Source organism: Mastomys coucha, unplaced genomic scaffold (assembly GCF_008632895.1).
Source record: "Mastomys coucha isolate ucsf_1 unplaced genomic scaffold, UCSF_Mcou_1 pScaffold5, whole genome shotgun sequence".
NCBI classification, from domain to species: domain Eukaryota; kingdom Metazoa; phylum Chordata; class Mammalia; order Rodentia; family Muridae; genus Mastomys; species Mastomys coucha.
Genome location: NW_022196911.1, coordinates 55,467,035 through 55,489,208, shown reverse-complemented (window position 1 = coordinate 55,489,208; position 22,174 = coordinate 55,467,035). Strand labels below are relative to the sequence as shown.

The 22,174-nt window shown below is 46.5% G+C and overlaps 1 protein-coding gene across 4 annotated transcripts in view; it reads left to right on the top strand.

Moving 5' to 3' along the window:
• The window catches only part of Tom1l2 (target of myb1 like 2 membrane trafficking protein), a 126,567-nt gene that overhangs the window by 89,272 nt on the left and 15,121 nt on the right, over positions 1–22,174 (top strand). For all 4 annotated transcript variants that reach the window (XM_031354372.1, XM_031354376.1, XM_031354373.1 and 1 more), the window contains exons 6-12: positions 1,692–1,850; positions 3,833–3,949; positions 13,938–14,071; positions 17,295–17,343; positions 17,806–17,929; positions 20,848–20,965; positions 21,755–21,830. In XM_031354372.1, coding sequence (XP_031210232.1) covers positions 1,692–1,850; positions 3,833–3,949; positions 13,938–14,071; positions 17,295–17,343; positions 17,806–17,929; positions 20,848–20,965; positions 21,755–21,830 — 777 coding nt within the window. The remainder of the gene's footprint in view (positions 1–1,691; positions 1,851–3,832; positions 3,950–13,937; positions 14,072–17,294; positions 17,344–17,805; positions 17,930–20,847; positions 20,966–21,754; positions 21,831–22,174) is intronic.

Genomic DNA, 22,174 nt, shown 5'->3' with positions numbered 1-22,174 from the left:
GGCTGTCCTGGAACTGTCGAACTCAGAAATCCACCTGCCCCTACCTCTCAAGTGCTGGGATTAAAGGTGTGTGCCACCACTGCCCGGCTAATTTCTTTACTTTTAATATGGTGCTGGAGATAGAACCCAGGGCCTCATACATGCTAAGAACACATCCTATTACTAAGCCACATTCCAGCCCACTCAGTGAATCTAAAATGTATTTTGAGTATGGGCATTCAGCATCAGTCCAGGCATTCTTGAATTCTGTCAGCTTGGGGACTTGGAACCCAGAAAAGGCCTGTTTGACAGCATCCTGAAGAACCTCTTTCACTGCTGAGAGTGACCAGAGTGGCCCTGTGTTTCAGAATTAAATGGATGCTGGTAGTGCCAATTATGGTTTGTCTGGGTCATTAGTTTCTGTACTGGCAATAAAGCAGCAGAGCCAGGATAGCCCAGTGTGAAGCAGCAGCAGGGATGGATCACATGGCCTTACTGGTCTCCATCTATATGTCTCTCATATGGGGACTTCAAGGATGGTAGAATGCCTTACACATTTGTGTGAACATGTGTACTAATGTTGATGAATATATTTGAGATACTGTCTTAGTCAGGGTTTCTATTCCTGCACAGACATCATGACCATGAAGCAAGTTGGGGAGGAAAGGGTTTATTTGGCTTACTTCCACGTTGCTGTTTATCACAAAGGAAGTCAGGACTGGAACTCAGGCAGGTCAGGAAGCAGGAGCTGACGCAGAGGCCATGGAGAGATGTTACTTACTAGCTTGCTTCCCCTGGCTTGCTCAGCCTGCTCTCTTATAGAACCCAAGACTTCCAGCCCAGGGATGGCACCACCCACAAGGGGCCCTACCTCCTTGATCACTAATTGAGAAAATGCCCCACAGCTGGATCTCATGGAGGCACTTCCCCAGCTGAAGCTCCCTTCTCTGTGATAACTCCAGCCTGTGTCAAGTTGACACACAAAACCAGCCAGTACACACACACACACACACACAACCAGCCAGGACAGACACCTAAGTGAGCAGAGGGCATAAAGAATCACATTGTCCAAAGCATTGTTCTTGTTATGATCCCTCTAAACCAGTTTCCTATGTTTTGTTGTATAAACATAACCTGTTTTTGTTTTGTTTTGTTTTGTTTTTGGGTTTTTGAGACAGGGTTTCTCTGTGTAGCCCTGGCTGTCCTGGAACTCACTCTGTAGACCAGGCTGGCCTCGAACTCAGAAATCTGCCTGCCTCTGCCTTCCAAGTGCTGGGCTTAAAGGTGTGTGCCACCACTGCCCAGCAACATAACATGTTTTATTCTTTTATAATGACACAGAAGGAACAATGTTTTTGTTCTAATAATTACAAAGAACAATCAGTAAATTGCATGATTGCTATTTATATTAGTTTTCTTGTAAAGGCCAAATGTCGTCTTGTAGTACCAAGTAAGGATTCATGATTAGTAAATGCCTTTTGGGTTGCATTGCTTCTCTGCAGCACATTGTTTGGAAGGGAAGGAAAAGAGGAAGAGGAGGGAGGGAGGGAAGGAGGGAAGAAAGTGACAATGGTGGCTCTGCTGCCCTGATGAAGAGACTCACCAGGGCTCTGTGGGTCTAACTGAAAGTACCTCCTGTGTTGGGGGAGAGCCATGGTGCTAAGTACCAAGGCGCCCAAGTGAATAAAAAAATACTGTTGTTGTCATGCCAGAGTGTCCCAGAAATGGATCCAGCTGCCACCATTCCCAGGTCCCAGTCACAGCCCAGGACAACTGCTGGCACCTATTCCTCACCTCCTCCAGCTTCCTACTCTACTCTACAGGCCCCGGCTCTGAGTGTGACAGGCCCCATCACAGCCAATTCAGAACAGGTATTCATGTGCTTCTAGTCCATAAGCAAACCAGCTAACTGCCCTCATGTGCCTTTCCAGGGGACAGAAGTCTCCCTAGACTTCCAGGTACTGTGCTGGGCTTAGGGACACAAAGATGGAAAGGAGACAGATTGGAGATCATTGCAGTAGTATGTGGTCTTGCTGTGATAGGAAGCAGAGCTGAAGATTCTGTGAGCCAGGGCTAAGCAGGCGTAGAAGGCAGCTGGGAGCTATGGCACTGAGGGCTCTGGAGTAGGCCTGGGGTTTTGTCAGCTGAGGCCTATGCAGGCAGTATCATGAACATACACAGCACAGAATCATAGCATACCAGGGAACACCCAGTGGTCCATCTGCAGAGTGGGATAACATATAGGCTGAGTGGGAAGATAAGTGACAGAAAGCAAGGTCATAGCTGAGCTGTGAGTAGGCATTCACCCTTGGGGAAGCAGAAAGTATTTTAAGCTGGATGGCAGTGGAGCCCTTGAATTGGCTCACTGCCGTGTAGTGGCACTAAGAAAGGGCCCATCAGCAGTGAGATAACCAAGAAGAGGCCCTGAGTGGTAAGCAGAGGAACCTTGAGAACTGTGGTTCCCACCCCAGGTGGAAAATGGAAAGTGAAGCACGTTGGCCATTGTCTGGCCTGGGCTGCTTCAGAACCCATCAGTGGTAGAATCTTTTTTTTTTTTTAAAGCTTTTTTTTTTTTTTTTAAGATTTATTTATTTATCTTATTTATATGAGTACACTGTAGCTGTCTTCAGACACAGCAGAAGAGGGAGTCAGATCCCATTACAGGTGGTTGTGAGCCACTATGTGGTTGCTGGGAGTTGAACTCAGGACCTCTGAAGAGCAGTCAGTGCTCTTAACCGCTGAGCCATCTCTCCAGCCAGAATCTCCTTAACCAAGATGTTAAGGAGGCTCTGGGGCCACCCCTGAAGTAAGGTGGCCTTTTGGAGCCTAATCCATCTCCTGGGTGATTGTTGAGGTGGGTCTCTTTGCCGAGAGACTCCTGCAGCACAGCAGAGGCTAAAGGAGACTGGTGGAAGATGTGTATACTCAGGCGAGCCAGGGAAAATGGAAAGGCCTTGCTAGGAGAGACAGGTATGGATCTGGAGTATGTCTCTAGCAGGAAAAGTACCCACTCCATTCAGCTCTGGGTCACTATAGGAACAGGCATGCCTATGGTTGGCAGTATGCATTGTACCAGGTATAGCAGGCACAAGGCAGGCCCCACAACAACCTGTGAGGTGTGGCGTTATCACTCCCTTCCCATAGGTGAGGGGATGAGTCTCACTGTGGACAAAGAAGGTCCCTGTGGCTTCCACAGGTGCCTTGAAAGGACTAGAGACCTCAGGAGGTAACTCAAAGCTCAGGGCTGGAAGACAAAGGGAGACAATGTACAGTATGCCAGGGCAGGAGAGAAGGCTCAGGGTTTGGGGATGCTGATGGTTGGGCAAGGTTGGGCGTCTTTCAAAAGCCTGCTTCTACTTCTCACCTCTTCTTACCAGAAGAACGCTAGAGGGTGTGACACTGGAAGGGACAGAGTCTATCTGCATGAGGGTCACATAGAAGAGGGACTCCACCCTAAAGGGGTCTTGGAGCACCTGCACTACCATACACTGATTTTAGAGAGAAGAAGAGAAGCCTAGTCAGGTTAAAGGCCTCTGCAGGGTCCTGTGGGAGGTGAGCTGTGAGTACCCAGCTCCCCCCTGCCCTGTGTTACTCACTGCACCGTGTTCTTCACATGCTGTTATGGACTGCGAGGGACAAACCACAGACTCAGTGACCAGGGCTCACCACCTCCTCCATGTGGGTCTCACCATACTCCAGCCCTTGGTAGGCAGAGCAAGGTGGCTAAGAGTCTACTCCTGTGGTTCAGACTGGTCTAGGTCATCTCACAGTGGACAGGATTGGCTCAGGCCGTGGGCTGGCTGGTTCTGATCCCATGGCTCACTGACCTTCCTACCTTCTCCTTGACGTACAGATTGCTAGGCTTCGCAGTGAGCTGGACATTGTTCGGGGAAACACAAAAGTCATGTCTGAGATGTTAACAGAAATGGTCCCTGGGCAGGAGGAGTCTTCTGATCTGGAACTACTACAGGTAAGGGTAACCTTAACTTAGGATGCATAGGCTGAGTGAGTGCCCGCTGGGCCCTTAGGAGCAGTACCAGTGCTGCCCACTGTGGTAGGACCCTGCTTGGGCACAGCTGTGGTGACAAGTCTGGTGGCACCATGATGGCGAGGGTCCAAGGCCATGCTGGTTCACAGCCAGCCTTACTTCTTAGAGATGTGCAGTGGCCAATATCACTCTTTGTACTTTATATTTTTTATTTAATAGCTTTTAAAAAATATTTATTTTAAGTATATAAGTGCTCTATCTACATGTACTCCTGCATGCCAAAAGAGGACATTAGAACTCATTATAGATGGTTGTGAGCCACCATGTGGTTTCTGGGAATTGAACTCAGGACCTTTGGAAGAGCAGCTGGTGCTCTTAACCGCTGAATCATCTCTCTGGCCCATATTTAATAACTTTTTCCCAACTCTAAAGTACCAGTTATAGAGTATGTGCCTATCAACAAAATATTTTTCCTTAGTTTTTAGCCATCTGCATAAGTGGAGTTTATATTTTGATGTATTTTCAGTTAGACTCTGTTGTGTTCATACATTTTACATTGAGTTGAAATTATGCTGTGTGTACAGCCTTGTGCATGGCTTTGCTCCCTTGTTACTGTATCATAAACATCCTGGAATAAGAGTTCTTGGGCCTTGATGTCATGGAGAAGCCATGGTAGTCTCTCATCCTAAGGCAGGAGATTCTGAGGTAAATTCAAAGCCCCTGTTTTCTGCCTCACTGCTGGGACTACTCAGGCGTAGGGCGAGCACTGTGGTCCCCAAGAAGCTGCTGCCCCACCCCCAGCCTCTTTGCCTCAGAACACTATAGAGGGTGATGCTGGAGTTGGGACATAGGGCCCTGCACTCTAGGCAAGTTACTCCATGGCTGAACCATACCTGAACCCACCCTACATATCTTGAACATGGCAGGAAATGGAGACAGCAGGAAGCCAGGCTGCAGTCTCACCCTTCAATTACTTGAGAGCCTGTGAGGCCCAGAGGCAGAGGTGGATTTCTATCACATTAGCCTGCAGTGACTCCTGTACAGAAAGTGGCAGTGGCACTGCCCTTTGGGGTAGTCGCCTTCTGGAAGGGCAGAGAGAGGATGCTGTGAACTGCAAGTATCAGATCCCTCCTCCAAGAGGTAGGGTATGTGATTGCACAGATTAGGAATCATGCTGTCTTGATGACCTATGTGGCCTGAGTGCCTCATGATACCCCTGTTACTGCCGTTACTATCTCTGTCTGGCAGTCTTGTACACCTGAGTACTGCATGTCCCACTTTGCTGTATACACACACTGGTGACCCAGGAAACTTGGTTCTGATGGTCCTGTGCTTTGGTAATATACATGCTCAGTGATTCTGCTACTTGGAGTTCCCACTCCCCACTCCAAGCCCTTAGTTCCTATGGGGCAAGACTTGGTAAAGCCTTCTTCTGATCCAGCATCAAGTACAGTCTCAGGGTCATAGACAGTAGGAGATATGGCTCCTGCTCTAGGGAGCTCCCAGCTAAGTACAGGAGACAAACAAGGAAACTGCTGACCTATAAGAGACCCAGGCATCAGACTGCTCTTGAAACTGAGATGAGTACCCTTGACCTATGTCAGTAGGAGCACTGAACATCCCCTCCCTGGTTCCCAGGCTTCACTCCTGACATCTGCCACAAACCAGAATCCTAGTTCCTCAGGTGGTGACCTACCTACCTCTAATACACCATCATTGGCTCCTAGCCTAGCCTGCAGGAGGGCTTGGCTAGGCATCCCATGGTGCACAAGAATCTGAGGCCAATCCAGTATGATATGATAATGCTTTGTTGTATCAGTGTTGGAATTCCTTTTATGGGGTGGGGGCTGTCACTCTGGGCAGAACTGAGCTGACAGAGGAAGGTGGGTTGAACAACAGCAAAATGGTTCCAGACATGCAGAACAAACAGACAGCAGAGATGGTCTGTGTGTATGTGTGTGCACATGTGCATGTATGCATACGTGTGTGCAGGAGTGTACTGTGTGTGTGTATATGCTTACTTATGTGTGTGCTCAAGTGCATGTATGTGTTTTGCAGACATGTGGTTATAGGTTATTTTGTTTGTTTGTTTAAACAAGCTCATCAGCCAGGAATAACAGAACCTAGTCTTCTGGCATCAGCTCAGTTTTCAAAAATAGGTTGCTTCCAATGACATTTTCCTTCACTCTGTTTTGTTCCAACTCAGAGCCTACTAGCCCCCACTGCTGTCATATAAATCAAACAGAAAAAGGCCATGTCTGGGAGTCTGCGGGAGGCTGTCATTTCAGTGTAGAAGAGGCAGACACGGGTAGCTGTGTGAACAGACTCACTTTTCCTGGCTGGAGGCCACTGCCTTATGTTGCCCTTCTTCTGCCCCAGTAGTCAGCAACCAGCAGGCAGTGGCTCTCACAGAATAGTGAGCCTTCCATATGGGAAAATGCCACTGTCCTCTTGGAACATGGGGGCGGGGGGTGTCAGAATCTGCCCCAACATTCCTTAGGCAATATGGAAGACAGCCAGACTACTCAGGGCAGAAGTAGTCCAGAGCTCAGAATGCTGGCCAGGGCCCTGGAAGTAAGCATATTTGTCACCAGCCCAAATGTCCCCATCAACAGACACAAGCTGCTCTTGATCCAAGTGTAAGTTGATGACTAAAAGGTGCAGGGAGTCTGAGGAGAGGTAATGGGAGGTACCAGCCTCAGGATGCACCTGTGGCTAGTTGTAATCATGGGCAGTTTGCATCCCGGTTGCTTCCTGCTTATGGCAAAGGTCTTCCAGGTGTGTCCTCCCACAACCCATGAAAGCAACAGGGAAACTTGAGAACTACTTGTCTGGGGATTCCTGGAAAAGTGACTTGTCTTTGAGGAAAGGCCAAGACCAGTAACATCTAGTGCTGTCAGCTTTGCTGGAAGCCCCAAGGAGGTAAGATGTTGGGAGGGGACTTTCAGCACCTCCCAGGGAGAGTGTCAGATCCTCTACTTTCTCAGTTGAGCAATATCTTTCAGACAGCTATTCCAACTCAACACCTGTGCCCAGATTCCCTTTCCAGAGTCTTGGATCGGTTTTTTTCACATCCCAGTGACAGGCTGTTCTGGCTGTCATAGAAGCACTATTTGTTTCCAGCAGGCATCTCCGTTAGCCTCTGAGCACAGCATGGCAGACAACTTACAAATGGCCAGATGCACATCTGGAAGACTCTAAGAAAGGCACGGCCCTTCCTGTGCCTGTATCTCCTTCCTTGGTGCCTAGAGTGATTGCTTTCACTGTGAATGTGGCTGTCACAGGACATGTCCTCTGTGAAACATAGCTTCTTAACCATTGTTGAAAAGCCCTTCTGCACACTCCCTGTAGCTTTAATATGGTCTGTGTTAGACAAAAGGACAAAGAAAATCCCTTACCCATGTAGGAAGCCTTGGGTATCCAGGGACTGCTGTAAGGCCTACCACTGGCCAGTGTCTATGCTGGTGATATTCCTGTTGTTCAGGAGCAGGCAGCCTACCATAGGCGGCAGATTTTGTCAACCTGCTCTGTCATCCTGCACCTTTTGTTTTGTTGTGTTTTTTGTTTTGAGACAGTCTTACCACAACCATGGCTGCCTTGGAACTCTCTATGTTGAGTAGGCTGGCCTCAAATTCAGAGACATGTCTGACTCTACCTCCCAAGTCTTAGTATTAAGGTGGGTGCCTCCTCTGGCATGCCGTGCCACCTGCATCCCACATATACATGCACATGGGTGAGTAAAGCTGTCATTTTTCCTTCCAAATGTACATGCCCTTGGCCAAAACTGACTATGTTTTACTGGGATCTAATTGAGCTTTTGAAGCTGTCTTCAATTAATAATAACCTATGCAGTGATGGATATTGTAGAGGTCTCTATCGAATGAAAAAAGCCCTTCTCCGTGCTGTTGTTTTTAGTAGCTTGTGGCCATCCCTACTCGCTTTGTGCATCTCATTTCAACAAAGAGAGTGGCCAAGATATTCTTCTCAGGAAAAACCCAGCATATCCCACACCTCAAACTCTCCCTCTCTCTGTCAGTGGACCTTCCTTCCTCCCCATCCCCTTTGCTGCTACAACAGGACGAGTCTTCAGGACTGAATTCTCCGTTCCTTTGCCTTGAAAAGGGTTTAAAGGATAAAAAGATTATTTTGTGAGGTAGGGATGAAACTGTCTTTTGAAGGGAAGATAACAGCATCAGGGTTAACGAGGCAGCAAAGACGGTATTTGATCCAGTGTTCTGACTGACGGCAGGCATTTGCTGAAGTGACTGGCTGCTGAGAACTAGAGATAGGAGGATGCCAAAGCAGAAGGCCTTGGCACTGAAGGAATTCCTGGCCCAGAGTCTACATGGTAGAAAGGGAGACCTGCACAAACTGCTGGCCTCTGGCCCAGAAGAGAGTCAGTCACTACTCCCATGGTTAGGAATAGAGGGGGACTGAGGTATCTCCAACACCTTGCTGTGATGGTTGTAGATGACACCAGGGAGGCCATGGAGATGGTCGACTGGCACAGGTTGGCACAAATCCCAAGGTTCTGCTCTATCTCTTTTTTCTTTTCTTTTTAAACATGATTTTTTTTTTAACTTTTAATTATGTGGCTGTGTGAGGGTATGTGCATGTGAGTACAGGGACCCACAAAGACCAGGAAAGGACACCAAATCTCCTGGAGTTGAGAGTTATGTGGTTGTGAGCCACCCTTTGTGTGCTAGGAACTGAACTCAGGTCCCCTGCAATAACAGTACACATTTTAACCACTGAGCCATCTCTCTAGCCCTCCCATCTCTAAAGATGTACTATTTTACATTATGCATGTAAGTGTTTTGCCTACATGTCTGTTTCTCATGTGTGCCTGGTACCAGCAGAGGTCAAGAGAGGGTGTCATGTCCCCTGGAACTGGAGTTACAGGCAAGTAATCCATGAGTAAATGCATGGTATACTTTAGAATTAGGAAGATGTGCTACTGAATCATGACACATGAATTTTAGATTGCTAATGTATCCTTTGTAATGATTTCATTTTACATATATGGTATTTCATCTTTTTTTTCACCCTTTTTTGAGACACCGGTTTGAAAGTTGAAGTCAGGAGATGTGCAGAGACCTTGACTTAGAAGGCTGGGATGTGTGAGCCTGTCTGGGCAGAATCCTTATGACAACCCTCAAGGCATCTTCCACAGTGTGGCCTGTGAGACTGAAGAGAGTGTTTTCCTTCCTGTCACCCTGGCAGGAGGAGTGGAGAGGGCTGCAGCAAATGCAAAGTCAAAGCAGGTGTTTCTTGTGTTAGTGTCTGAGCTCACTGGTCTGTGTCTTTTGGTCAGAAGGCCTCTAGCACTTTCCTCATGGGCTTTGCAAGTAATGGAAGTCTTCCTCCCAACTGAATTCTGTAGAGTCTAGCAGTGTAGCAGGTCCTTAGATGTCTGTCATTGAGATGCCTCAGTGGAACTCTGCAGAGGGTTGGATCAGAGCTATGAGTGTGGGGAACATATCTAGCCATACCTACTTGCTGCTGCTGCTTAGTCCGCCGCGTCCATTCTGTGTGGGGCTCTGTGGCAGGTGCCATGATAACCTTGCTCTCTTCCTTTGTAGCTGGGATCCTGATGCTTTGGGAGCTGCAGCCATGAGTTTTTGGTTAGTTGCTTGGTGTTGTCTTGTATGGCCTCTCACTTGCAACCCACCTGCCTCCTGAGATCATAAGCATGTACCACCATGCCTAGCACTACAGTGTCTAAGACACTCTGCAGTGTGGTGCATGACTCCCCTGTGAATCTAGGATCTGGATCTAACATCCACTCTTTGGAGCAGAGCAAGCTAGGTGTTACTTGGAGGCTCTGCTATAAGCTGTACTGACAGTGTGGGACGGCCATTGCAGTCTAGGTCTGGAATGTTGTGTGAACTCTGTTAAGGAAGGATCTGCCAGAATCTCTGGAAAACATTGAGTGGGCAGGAAGGTAAATATGTGGCAAAGCTGATACTGTAAAATATGAGTGGTTGTACTTTTGTTATAAGTATCCATCTACATATGTGTGTGTGTATTTTTAAAATATATCTATTTTATTTTAGGTGTATGAGTATTTTGTCTGTGTACATTTATGTATACCATATGAATAACTAAGGATCTTGAGAACTAAACTTGGGTCCTCTACAAGAACAGCAAGTGCTTTTAACTGCTGGTTCACCTCTCCAGCACAGGCATGGTTGGTTGGTTGGTTGGTTGGTTTTTGAGATAGGGTCTCTATATATCTCTAGCTGTTCTGGAACTTGCTATATAGAGCTGGCTGGCCTCAAATTCAGAGAGATCTGCCTGCCTCTGCCTCCTGAGTGCTGTAAAGGTATGCACCATGCCTGGTACTTTGCTATATTTTTGAAAATTTATATGAAAACATACTGGGGTAGGGATACATCCTGAGGTCTGGAAGGATAAGTAGGAGTTTAATGAAAGGAAAGGATATTGTTGGCAGAGGGTGAGCCCCTCACCATCCCTGAGCAATGTGGTGAGTTCGTGAGGCCACCTCTCATCCTTGAAAGTCTAAGACATGCTTGGTGATGACTGGTGGGCTCTAGGAGGTGATGCCCAAGGCTCCAGAGAGCCTTGGAAGTGTTTGAAGCATCATGCCATGTGCCCTCTGACTTTCAGGTCTTCCACCTTGCCATTGTCCTGCAGTTGGAATGAGAACTGACTGACTTTTTTCTTCTTTTTCCCCAACCAAGGCCCCAAGGATTGCTGCTTAGCCATAAGCACCGGACAGGGTCAGGGACCTGCTTTCCTGCCCTGGGTCTTTGTGGTGGAGTCTGCCTTTGTTGGAGAACCTCTTCCAGAGATCATACTTCCTTCTCCAAACCTAGGGTAGAAGTCTTTGGAGAGCCAAGAGGAAGGATCTAGTTGTTCAGAGAAACATCTGGAAGGTCCAGACACTAGCATTCTTTGTGTAGTGCTCAAGAAACTGATAGTGCTGCTCAGGCTGGACAGAGAAGATGACAGGCCCTGCAAGGTGGTCACATCCAGGGTGGAGGGAGTCTCAAAGAATCTATTTTTGTTCAGGTAAACACCAGACTCAGCTACCTAAGTGCAGGTCTCTTCTGGTTTGCATTTGAGTTCTTCCAGGATGATCTACTTGGGCCAGGCCGGGATCCCTAGTAGGGACTATGGAACTTTGAGACTGAGCACTATGGGAAGAGAGAGCACAGTCAGGTCTAGAACACATATGTTTCATAGCATTGAGAGCTGAAGCACTGAGTGGGTAGAGGGCTACCTGCCTTATCTATTCATTCTCTAGGGAGCATTGGAAAGTGCTGCTATATGTCGTCCTTGGTGGGGGGGAAATGAGAAGAGAGGTCTCCTAGCCAGGACAATAGGATGATGAGACAAAAAGAGGTAAAGATTGCCTGTGCTTGCTGTGACTATATCTGATAGGCTGTGAGACCTATCTCCAGACAGAGGTGGTTCTGAGGTGGAGCTATGAGAAGGTTGGCCAGCTTTAGTGTCTGTTCCCATATCTAACTGGATTATTAGCTCCCCCCAGTGTCCAGGAACAGTATTTCACTTCTTCTTGACTGATGGCCCACAGGAAGGCTGAGGGGCCAGCCTGACCAGCCTGCCATGTTTCCTCTGTAGTATCCTCAGTTTGACGTATAACAGGGCAGGGTCCTAGCAGGTGCTTAAGGCTCTCTACAAACTAGAGCCTAGCTAGGAGCTTTCTCTGGAGCAAGAGGGTTCCTATAAACTAGCTGATAAGGTGCAGGGTCTGTCTTAAGGGAATGCTGCTCTGAAGGTTGAGAGAGCTCCTATGGTGACTGAGGTGCAGGTGCAACTTTGGCTAACAGAGAACTCAGTGAGAACTGTGGTGCTTCTAAGATCCCAGCAACTTAACAGATGTGCCACTCTAAATTACATGATGCAATCATAAGATACAGTCGTGCCATTGCTGGCAATGAAAGCAAACTGGCCCCATTTGTGGAGGGCCTTTTACTCTGACCAATCTGTGTTCTAAATGTAACTTTCACTAAAGAGATTCTATTTCTGAAGAACTCATGCTATGCAAGTACTTGCCCAAGTATGTAAGAATTGGCATGACTATAAACTGCTACATTGTTTGGGTTGGCCAAAGAAAAAGATTACCACATCATCAGGAGCAGGATAGCAAGCTCTGTACAGTGTGAGATACACGTGAAGAAGCGAGGCAGGCTGTACAAAGTGGTAGGCAAAGGAGCCTAAGAGATTTTGTTGAAGAGAAGCAAACACAGAGAATCATGCTTTTCTATCTTAAAAATAATTTGTATTGGGCCTGAGAAGTAGCTCAGCAGTTAGGAGCACTGGATGCTCTTACAGAGGACTCAGGTTTGATTGCCAGCACCCACATTGTACAGTTCACACTATCTGTGACTCCAGTTCCCGGGAATCTGACACAGTCTCCCAGCTTCCACCAGTGCCTGCGAGCAGGTAGTGCACAAGCATAGTCTCAGGCACACATACATAAAACAGAAGCTTTTAAAAGGGTTTGCAGTTAGTTGTTGAAGTCATCTAATACCTGTGTCGTGACAATTCTGGAATTTTGGTTTCTTTAAAAAGGAAGAAATATTATAAGAGAATATTTTTGTTTTAATCCCAGGTGTGGGATATGAGGCTGCTCCAAACTGACCATAGTAGCTGTTTATGATTTGTCTTATGCTCCGGCAGAGGCGTGGTTTTACCAGCTGCAGATGATTTCTGTGACTGTGTGATGTTTGAAATTCTGGGAGCTTTTCAGAGGGTCTATAAATGATAGGGCCCTGAGATGTCAGTTAGTGGTTGGTGGTCATTCAGGTGGATTGGTTCCAATTTATTGGCAGTTAATTAATAGTTGTTCTCAAGAAAAAACAAGAAAGAAATTAGATTCAGGGATCTCTCTACTCTCTCTCTTTCTCTCTCTCTCTCCCCCTCTACCTCTATCCTTCTTTCTTTCCTGTCTAGTGATAAGGGGTGAAACTGGTGGGATAAAGAACACACAAAGTGGGCTAGAGAGATGGCTCAGTAGTTAAGAGCACTGACTGCTCTCCCAGAGATCCTGAGTTCAATTCCCAGCAACCACATGGTGACTCACAACCATCTGTAATGGGATCTGATGCCCTCTTCTGGTGTGTCTGAAGATAACTATGGTGTACTCATACATAAAATAAATAAATAAATCTTTAAAAAAAAAAAAAAAGAACCCACAAAGTAGCAAAGACTGGCTATACATGTGAGATGCTAGGACAGTGTGTGGTGCAACCTTAACACTAGAGAGTGATGGTTTAACTTTAGAACCAAAATCCAACATAGGTGAAAGCTTAACTGACAAAGACAAAGCAAAATGGGTGTTACAGTGTTATTTCAACTGTCTAGATGGTCCAGGTAATGTCCTTCCTCATAAAACTGTACCAAAGCTTTTTTCTGTATGTGATGGTTTAATTAACTGGTTTTATTTTTAGTGGAATTATAGGAATGTATGTGCCTAAATAACTTTATTAAATTATATCTTTATAGGTATCCCATATTGATTTTCAAATTTATTTGTATTAAATATTCTTTTTAAAAATGACTTGTACTAACATATACTTGTGTACAATTATGTGTGCGTGCGAGTGTGTGTGTGTATTCTCGTGCTTGTGTGTATATCTCTGTGTGTGTATCTTTGTCTATATGTGCATGTGTGTGTATCTCTCTGTGTGTGTCTGAGTATCTGTGTGCATGCATGTATGTGCGTTCGTGTGTGTGTGTGTGTGTGTGTGTGTGTGTGTGTGTGTGTTTGCACATGCTCAAAAGCCTACAGAAGTACTTGCCTCCTCTGAGGCAGGAGAGGAGGGAGCCATTAACTTCACATTCTGCACACGTCTGGTTTTATGATCAAGCATGTACTCCTTCTGTGACTTTCAAGAAACAGTGCAAATCCTTTCAAAGGCAGTAGAATGTGAGAAAAGCTTTCCCAGCAGGCTCTGCCAGAAGTGCATATGTTTCCTAGGAATTGAACAGGACCTGCCGAGCCATGCAGCACCGCATAGTGGAGCTCATCTCCCGAGTGTCCAATGAGGAGGTCACCGAGGAGCTGCTGCATGTCAATGATGACCTCAACAACGTCTTCCTCCGCTATGAGAGGTGGGGCAGAGTCCTTGGGGTCTTTTCCTTGAGAAGATGATTGGTATATCAGAGGAACTTCGTTCATAAACAAAGCAGGGAAGGGGAGACTGAAAGAGCCTGGGAGGTGTTAAAGGTGGGAAGTAGTCATCAGAGATGCTCTTTTGCTCTTGGATGACAGAAAAAGTGCTTCCTGTTCTCCAGAGAACAGAGCAGCAGGCAGTGGACTGCAGAATCCACCTCTGCTCCTTGAGTCCCAGGGAGGGCTGAGCCAGCCTGGGGTGCACCTGCTCCTTTGATGATCCTTTGAATCTGAGGATTGGGGGAGGGGAACCTTTACTAAAGAACAGGATTTCCTCTATTTCTAGTCCTGAAAAAAGATCATTCCCTTTGTAAATGTCAGGACTTCTGGGGCATTGAGTGAAGTAGGCTGGATGTGAGCACTGTTTCTCTGGGGAAACACACTTTTCTTCAGTTCTTCCTGCAGCCAAACCACTTAAAGTGACAAACTTGATCCCTTTTTTCTTACCAAAGCCTCCCACAGGACAGAGTTGTTGGTTTTTTTGTTTTTGTTTTTGTTTTTGTTTTTGTTTTTAAGTCTCTTCTGGACCTAGCTTTAAGTGGGTAGTGACAAGAGCAGCTCCCATCTGTACCAATTTGGGCACTTCCCAATTGGCCCAGGGTTGCGGCTTGCTTTGACTCTAGGCCAGCCTTCTCAATTAAAAGAGCCTGACAGCAGTGTGAGCCTTGGAGGCTTGTGGCCACTCTGCTGATTGGCAGCTTTCTGTATAAGTCTGTCAGAGGACAATGATCTGGCATAAGTAAGAACAGAACACAGGCGCTGTTTGCTTTGTATGCTTTGGAGGCTCTCTAACCCACTAGGTCCATTTAACCCTTTACTGGAGATGTACAGCAAGAACTAAGTGACTGCTGCCTTAAGCCCACTGGTCTGCTTACAAAGACATCAAAAGCACCTCTGTAGCATTAGAGACAGCTGTTGAAAACCACACATCTTTCTGGTTTCTTGGTTTCTTGTTTAATTTATTTTAATGAGATTTTGTTTTTTGAGGAGGGTGTAGAGAACAGGATCTCTCTCTCTGTGTCTCTCTGTCTTTCTATCTCTCTCTCTCCACACACACACACACACACACACACACACACACACACACACACACACAGAGACACATGTCTCAGACTGACCTTGAATACCTGACCTTCCTGCCCCAGTCTATCTCCAAAAGCTCAGATTAGTTACCTACGACCATGTGGTCTTTCTAGTTCTCTTTTACCTTTGTTTGTTTGTTTTTGTTTTATTTCTTTTTTTAATACTTTTCTTTCAATACTTCCTTTCACTCCTCCCAGTCCCCACCTCCTCTTCCCCAGACCCATTCCTTCTTCCTCTGTTTCCCTTCAGAAAAGAGCAGGCCTCCCAGGGATGTCAACTGAGTTTAGCATATAAGGTGCAATAATACTGGACACAAGCCAAGGTGAGGAGAAGGAGGAGAAGTGTCCTAAGAACAGGCCAAAGAGTCAGAGACACCCCCACTCCTACTGTTAGGAGTCCAGCTAAAACACCAAGTTAACAACCATAGCATACATGCAGAGGACCTAGCACAGACCAACATAGAGGACCTAGCATAGACCTATGCAAGTTCCATGACTGCCACTTCATTCTCTGTGCCCTTGAGTCCTGGCTAGTCTGTGGGACTTGTTCTGGTGTCCTTGACTCCTCTGGCTCCTACAAATCTTGTGTGTGTGTGTGGGGGGGGGGTTGTTGATGATGTTGTTTTGTTTTTTTGTTTGTTTAAAAGATTTATTTATTTATTATATGTAAGTACACAATAGCTGTCTTCAGACACCCCAGAAGAGGGCATCAGATCTCATAACATATGGTTGTGAGCCATATGGTTGTTGCTGGGATTTGAACTCAGGAACTTCGGAAGAGCAGTTAGTGCTCTTAACCGCTGAGCCATCTCTCCAGCCCTGGTTGTTTGTTTTGAGACAGGATCTCTCTATGTGGTCCTGGCTGTCCTGGCACTAACTTTGTAGAACAGGCTGGCCTCGAACTCACAGAGATCCCCTGCCTGTGCTTCCTAAGTGCTGGGATTAAAGGCATGTGCCACTATACCTGGCCTATAAAAACAAACAAATAAACAAATAAATAAATACAGAGTAAAGTCTCTGAGCTGCCATGGTTCACTTAGGTCTACCCACCTTTCTGAGTCAAGCCTGTCTTCTGTGTTTTTCTCTCAGATGCTGGCCAGAGCCTAAGCATGCTTTCTCTGCTACACTGCTGTCTTCCACTCTTACCTAAAGAATTCCTCTTTGCCACACAACTCTTTGCTCTCTTGAGCCCCACCTGTGCATCTACAATAAACCCTCTAAAACTCAAACCAAACAAGCCCCACAGTGTCCACCTAGTCATACTGTTCCTTCTGGTCCTTTGTCCCAGATGCTGATCACACCTACTGGAGTGGCAGCATAGAGCAGTGTCCCTCTCTGGTCTCAAGTTTCCCAGGCTGTGGCTAGAATGACCCTTTGCCTATGTCATTTGGAACTTTTAAATATAATGCAGAACAGGATCTGTTGTCCTCTATGGACACTCCACAGCTTCTACCAGTTATAAGGATGACTTCTGGCAGAGGGGGCTGTTTTTCTTCAGTTGCTCTCAGCTAAGCTCCCTTTGTAGCCATCTGCCGCCTGGGTGTGAAGGAGAGTGTCCCTGGCAGGGCCCACTCCATCTTGTCTTCCTGGCAGCCCTTAAGTAGATGGCACAAAACATCTTATGGTTTCTGGCAAAGCCTTTCTCCAGGTTCCCCCTACTCTTCCTGAGGTTGGGCTGGGGGTATTTTTAGCTGATTGCATCTAAGCAGAGTTCTGTGGAGTAGAGGGAGTTCTGCACTTACCTGCCAGGCTTCACAAATGACCATGTGGTGACCTGGTGACCCAATCACACCTTCAGAGACTGGAGGAGCATTAGGGCCAGATGTGTGAGAAGATGGCTAGGGATGCTTCTTGTTGCCTCCCAGAACCAGCTAATAAATACCCTGTCCCTGATGCCAGCTCAGAGTGCTTATGGGAGAGACAGTGGAGCTAAACCTGTAAGACAGCGTGTCAAGGAAAGCATGGCACATTGAACATGTGAGGTCCCCTGCCTCTGCTGAGCCCCAGTGCTCTCAGGACTGTGAGCACAGCCCTTTGAGCTTCACTCAATCCTCCTTATGTCTGCTCTCCTTCCCATTAGGTTCGAGAGGTACAGGTCTGGCCGATCCGTTCAGAATGCCAGCAATGGGGTAAGTGTTCTTTGGGACTCCCTTGTCTTCTGAGGCGGGCACCCACCCATACCCACACCAGAGCTTGTAGAGCTTGGCCTACTCAGACCTCACTTCTGGTTTTCTAACTGGGACCAAATACAAATTCTTGGGTAACCACAGAGCAAGCTCTGTTTGAAAGGTAGCCGGAGAGCTAACAAGCATCCTGATGAGAAAGGCAGATGGAAGACAGTCCACAGTCATTAATGAGGCAGCATTCTAGTGACTCAGTATATCTTTTGTGAGAGGGGAAAAGAGGAGGGCAGGGCATAGGGCTCACTGCTAACCTGAGTCCACCATGTACCCTTCAGGTAGGTAAGGAGACCCATCCTCCATTGGCTGGACAGCTTTGATGCCCTTCCTTGTGAGTGCATGCAGATCTGTATGGGGTTGCTGAAGCATAACCCCAGGGCTGACCTCACTGTCAATCTCTTGTCCTGACAGGTACTAAGTGAAGTTACTGAAGACAACTTAATAGACCTGGGCCCTGGCTCCCCCGCTGTGGTGAGCCCCATGGTGGGGAGCTCAGCACCCCCATCGTCTCTCTCCTCCCAACTCGCAGGCTTGGGTGAGTGTCTTAAAGGGAGGAAAGGGCCTCCTCCTTCTCTCCCTCCCTCCCTGGATGTCTTTCTCTTTGTTAGAAGGTCAGAGAAGGCCTTTGGAATGGTCCACCTGAAGGTGTGTCTCTGAGTCCCAGTCAGTTATTCCACCTTCATTTTATAACCTCCTTCCTGAAATTTGAAGTTTAAGCCTGGAAAGTAGAGGTGGAGGGAGTTTTGACGATGTAGAAATTGTTTCCGTTTCAAAAGTAACCTGCCATGTTTTATCTGGAGTATTCTTTGTTCTTGAAATGATTTGTTTTTCACTGGTAACTAGGCTAAAGGTGGCAAGTATCTTATCTCACTGGCTGATCAGAACATAGGTTTGAAGGGCAGCTACAGTCACATTGTCCCAGTTTCACTTCTGTAACTGTAATAATTACCCTGACAAAAAAAGCAATGTAGGAGACATGTATTTGGTTTACACTTTCAAGTTGCAGTCCATTGTAGGAAGGTCAAGGCAGGAACTTGAAGTAGCTAGTCACATCCACAATTAAATGGAGAGAGATTGAATGCATGTATGCTTATTTGTGCTCAGCCACCAGCTCAACATTTTACAGTCCAGAGCCCAAACCCTGGGAATCCTGCTGTTCATAATAGATGAGTCCTCCCATTTCCATTAATGCAACCAAAACAACCCCCCCCCCATGTGCCCACAGTCCCAACCTGATTTTAGAGAGTCCCTCATTGAGATTTTCTTCTCTGGTGATTCTAGATTATATGAAGTTGACAATTAAAGCTAACTGTTATACATCAATCCCTAAAAGATGAATCTGGGGTGGATTGGCAATATCTGCACAGGGCTAGGAGTCAGAAAGTGGTGGTGTGACATATTTGCCTACCTCAAACTATACCATCAACCTAAAGTGTTCTATTGTATGAAATCTAGGAGAAACTCCTCACTTTTCCACAGTGAAAGTGTGTGAATAACTCTGTATGTTTCATTTATACTAAGTTATATGAAATTAAATTCTAGTATTGGTGAAGCTAACAGCCGTGGCCTTCAAAATTCTTTTCTCTACTTTGATTTATATTTTCTTTTTTTGAAGACAGAGTTTCTCTATGTATCCCTGACTGTCCTGGAACTCACTCTGTAGACCAGGCTGGCCTCGAACTCAGAAATCCACCTACCTCTGCCTCACAAGTGCTGGGATTAAAGGCATGTGCCACCACTGCCCGGCTATATTTTCTTTTTCTAATAATTCTACATTCATTTCACTTCAATTAGATTAAACTTTTTTGGGGGGAGTTGTTTTTTCGAGACAGGGTTTCTCTGTGTATCCCTGTCTGTCCTGGAACTCACTCTGTAGACCAGGCTGGCCTCGAACTCAGAAATCTGCCTGCCTCTGCCTCCCAAGTGCTGGGATCAAAGGCGTGGATTAAACTTTTATTCAGTGGCCTGTCAGTTGTTCCTATTTTGGCATCTCAGTTTTCTCTGTAGCCATGTATCTAAGGTAGAGTAGATGTCTGTCCCTTCAGTCTATCTAGCTGATGACATGTATTTATATATGTTTCACATATATGTATGTATAGCTTTAGATTTAAATTATAATGATTTATTTATTTAGTGTGTGTGTATGTATGAGAGAGATAGTTTGTGTATGTGCACATGTGGAGATAGAAGGACAACTTGTGGGAATTGGTTCTTTCCTTCTACCATATAGGTTTTAAGGATTAAACGCGGAACATCCACCTTGGTGGCAAGTCTCTTTATTTGCTGAGCCATCTCACTGGCCCTATATTGGCCTGGCTTTTTAAATAGCCTGCCTGGAACTCGATATGTAGCCCAGGCTGGTCTTGAATTCACAGCAAACCTCCTGTCTCAGCCTCTCAAGTGCTGGGGGTTCAAGTGTAAGCCACCACATTTAATACCTAAAATTCAAAGTGTATTGCTGCTTTTCCATTTAATGCTTTACCTTAGTAGTCAGCTCTTATCTCCCTCTTCAGTCATACATCCCTCTCAAGGGCTAACACTTCCAATGCCTAGCTCTCCAAACCCTGGTGTCTGTCTATCTTTTTCTTCTTCTCCTACAGCATACCTCCACGAATCTTGAAGGACCCACCTGAACCCTTTTGCAGAATCTGAAGCCAAACACTACAGGGTTTGGTCCTCCTAACTCTTCAGTTATGTATGAACTCCTGGGACTGAGGACCTTGTTGATTTCATCTGATGTATTAGAGCTCTGGCTCTGAGTACCTAGGGTGTAGCTTCCAAGTTAGAGTGACTCAGACCCTGAGACTCTGTGTCTGAGTGGGCATGGTGGGGCCTGAGGAAGCTGCAGGCATGCTCACCCTGCTCATCCTCTCACCACCAGCAGTCTCTCCTCTGTCCTGGACACCTCTCCCTCCTTAGCAGTTTCAGATTCAGGGCAAAGTCTGTCTCCCATCTCGCTTGCCCTGGTTCTTGTGTATGCTGTAGTGGGAGCTGAGGGCACCTTCTCACCACAGTGTCGTAACCCACTAGACTATCATCCTGACTTTTGGGGGCCCTCCATCAAAAACTCGTATTTTGGGGCCAACAAGATGATGGCTCAGTGGATAAAAATACTTGGCATGCAAGTCTCATGAGTTGCATGCCTACAGACACACAGACACTCAGAGACAGACAGACAGTGAATGATAATAATACAATAATAAAACAGTTTTACCAGCTGGGCAGTGGTGGCGCACGCCTTTTATCCCAGCACTTGGGAGGCAGAGGCAGGTGGATTTCTGAGTTTGAGGCCAGCCTGGTCTACAGAGTGAGTTCTAGGACAGCCAAGGCTATACAGAGAAACCCTGTCTTGAAAAAACAAAAACAAAAAAACAAAAACAAACAAAGAAAACAGTTTTACCAGCTTTTTATACAACCTGCATTTGTTGTCTTCTGCTTGTTTTGTTGACGCAGACTTGGGGACAGAGAGTGTCAGTGGCACCCTCAGTTCACTTCAGCAGTGCAAGCCACAAGATGGTTTTGACATGTTTGCCCAGACCAGAGGAAACTCCTTGGCTGAACAGCGAAAGACGTATGTGGGGCTCTTTCCAGTGGCTTTCTGCAGACACTAGTGGGTGAGGGGGTATTGTCCAGCTCAGTCACTTTAAAAGGAGAAGCAGCCCTTTCTTTACCAGATTTAAGACCACTAGAAACATAAAAATAACACAGTGAGGACTTGTTAACTGAATGAGTGCCTTCACCTCTGCCCCAGGGCTGTCTGTTTTGTTCGTCACAGATTGTTTGTTCTTTTCTACAGCCCTCTCAGGGCTGAGGAGAGATCCTACTTCCCTAAATATGGCTGCCTCATTCAGCCCTCTTCCCAAAGCAGGCAACCAGACCTACTCCCAGCATACAACCCATTGAAGGAAAAACAAAAAAACAAAAACCTTCAGGGCAGAAGCTTCTCCAAACTGTTTGGTCAAGACAAGCCATACACAAATGGGGGTCTTGACTCCAAAGCGGATAGCCCCTGCATCCGCTCAGCCTAGTTGTGCCTATAACGTAATTTGCCTTCTGAAGCTCCTTCCTTTGAGGACTTCCAGAACTCTTCTGACGTCCTTCTTTTGAGCTTTCTATTGTTACTCAAGGCAGGGATGTTTGAAAAGTATGGTATCCCAGGTCTTAGAGGACTGACTCTAGGCATGAGCTGGTGCCAAAACCTGCCTCCACACCTCATCTGCTGGAGGCAGACAGCAGGAGTCTTTGGCCTCTGCTGCAGGCCAAGGTCACACCTGAGGCAAGCACCATGAGATAGGAAAAGACTGCACAGCACAACTCTGCACCCACCGGGAGAGAACTCATCTGCACTGCTTTTCTTCAGGGTCACCTACGAGGATCCCCAGGCTGTTGGAGGACTCGCTTCTGCACTAGACAATCGGAAACAGAGCTCAGAAATGGTAGGTCTTCAAGGCTGTGTGTTGCCAACAGTCTCCTGGAGATAAGGAGATAAAGACAGGCAGCTTGGGAAAGTAGGCTGGATAATTCAGCAGAGACAGCCTAGGGAAGATAGCACAGAGCACCTCTGGGTGGTGGGTAGTGCACTGATAAAATATTGATCCTCACAAGGAGAGTAAATGCTAACCTGAGCCACCTCACTACTGGCGGATCAAAGTGGTACCAATTCCAGGAAAAGGCAGTTGTGGGTCAGAACTTGTCTATGAGGTGGCTTGGATAGTGTCCTGTCACACTCTGGGCCTGGAAAGAGTCAAGCCAAGAGTCAGAAGGTTTTGAAATAAAGGAT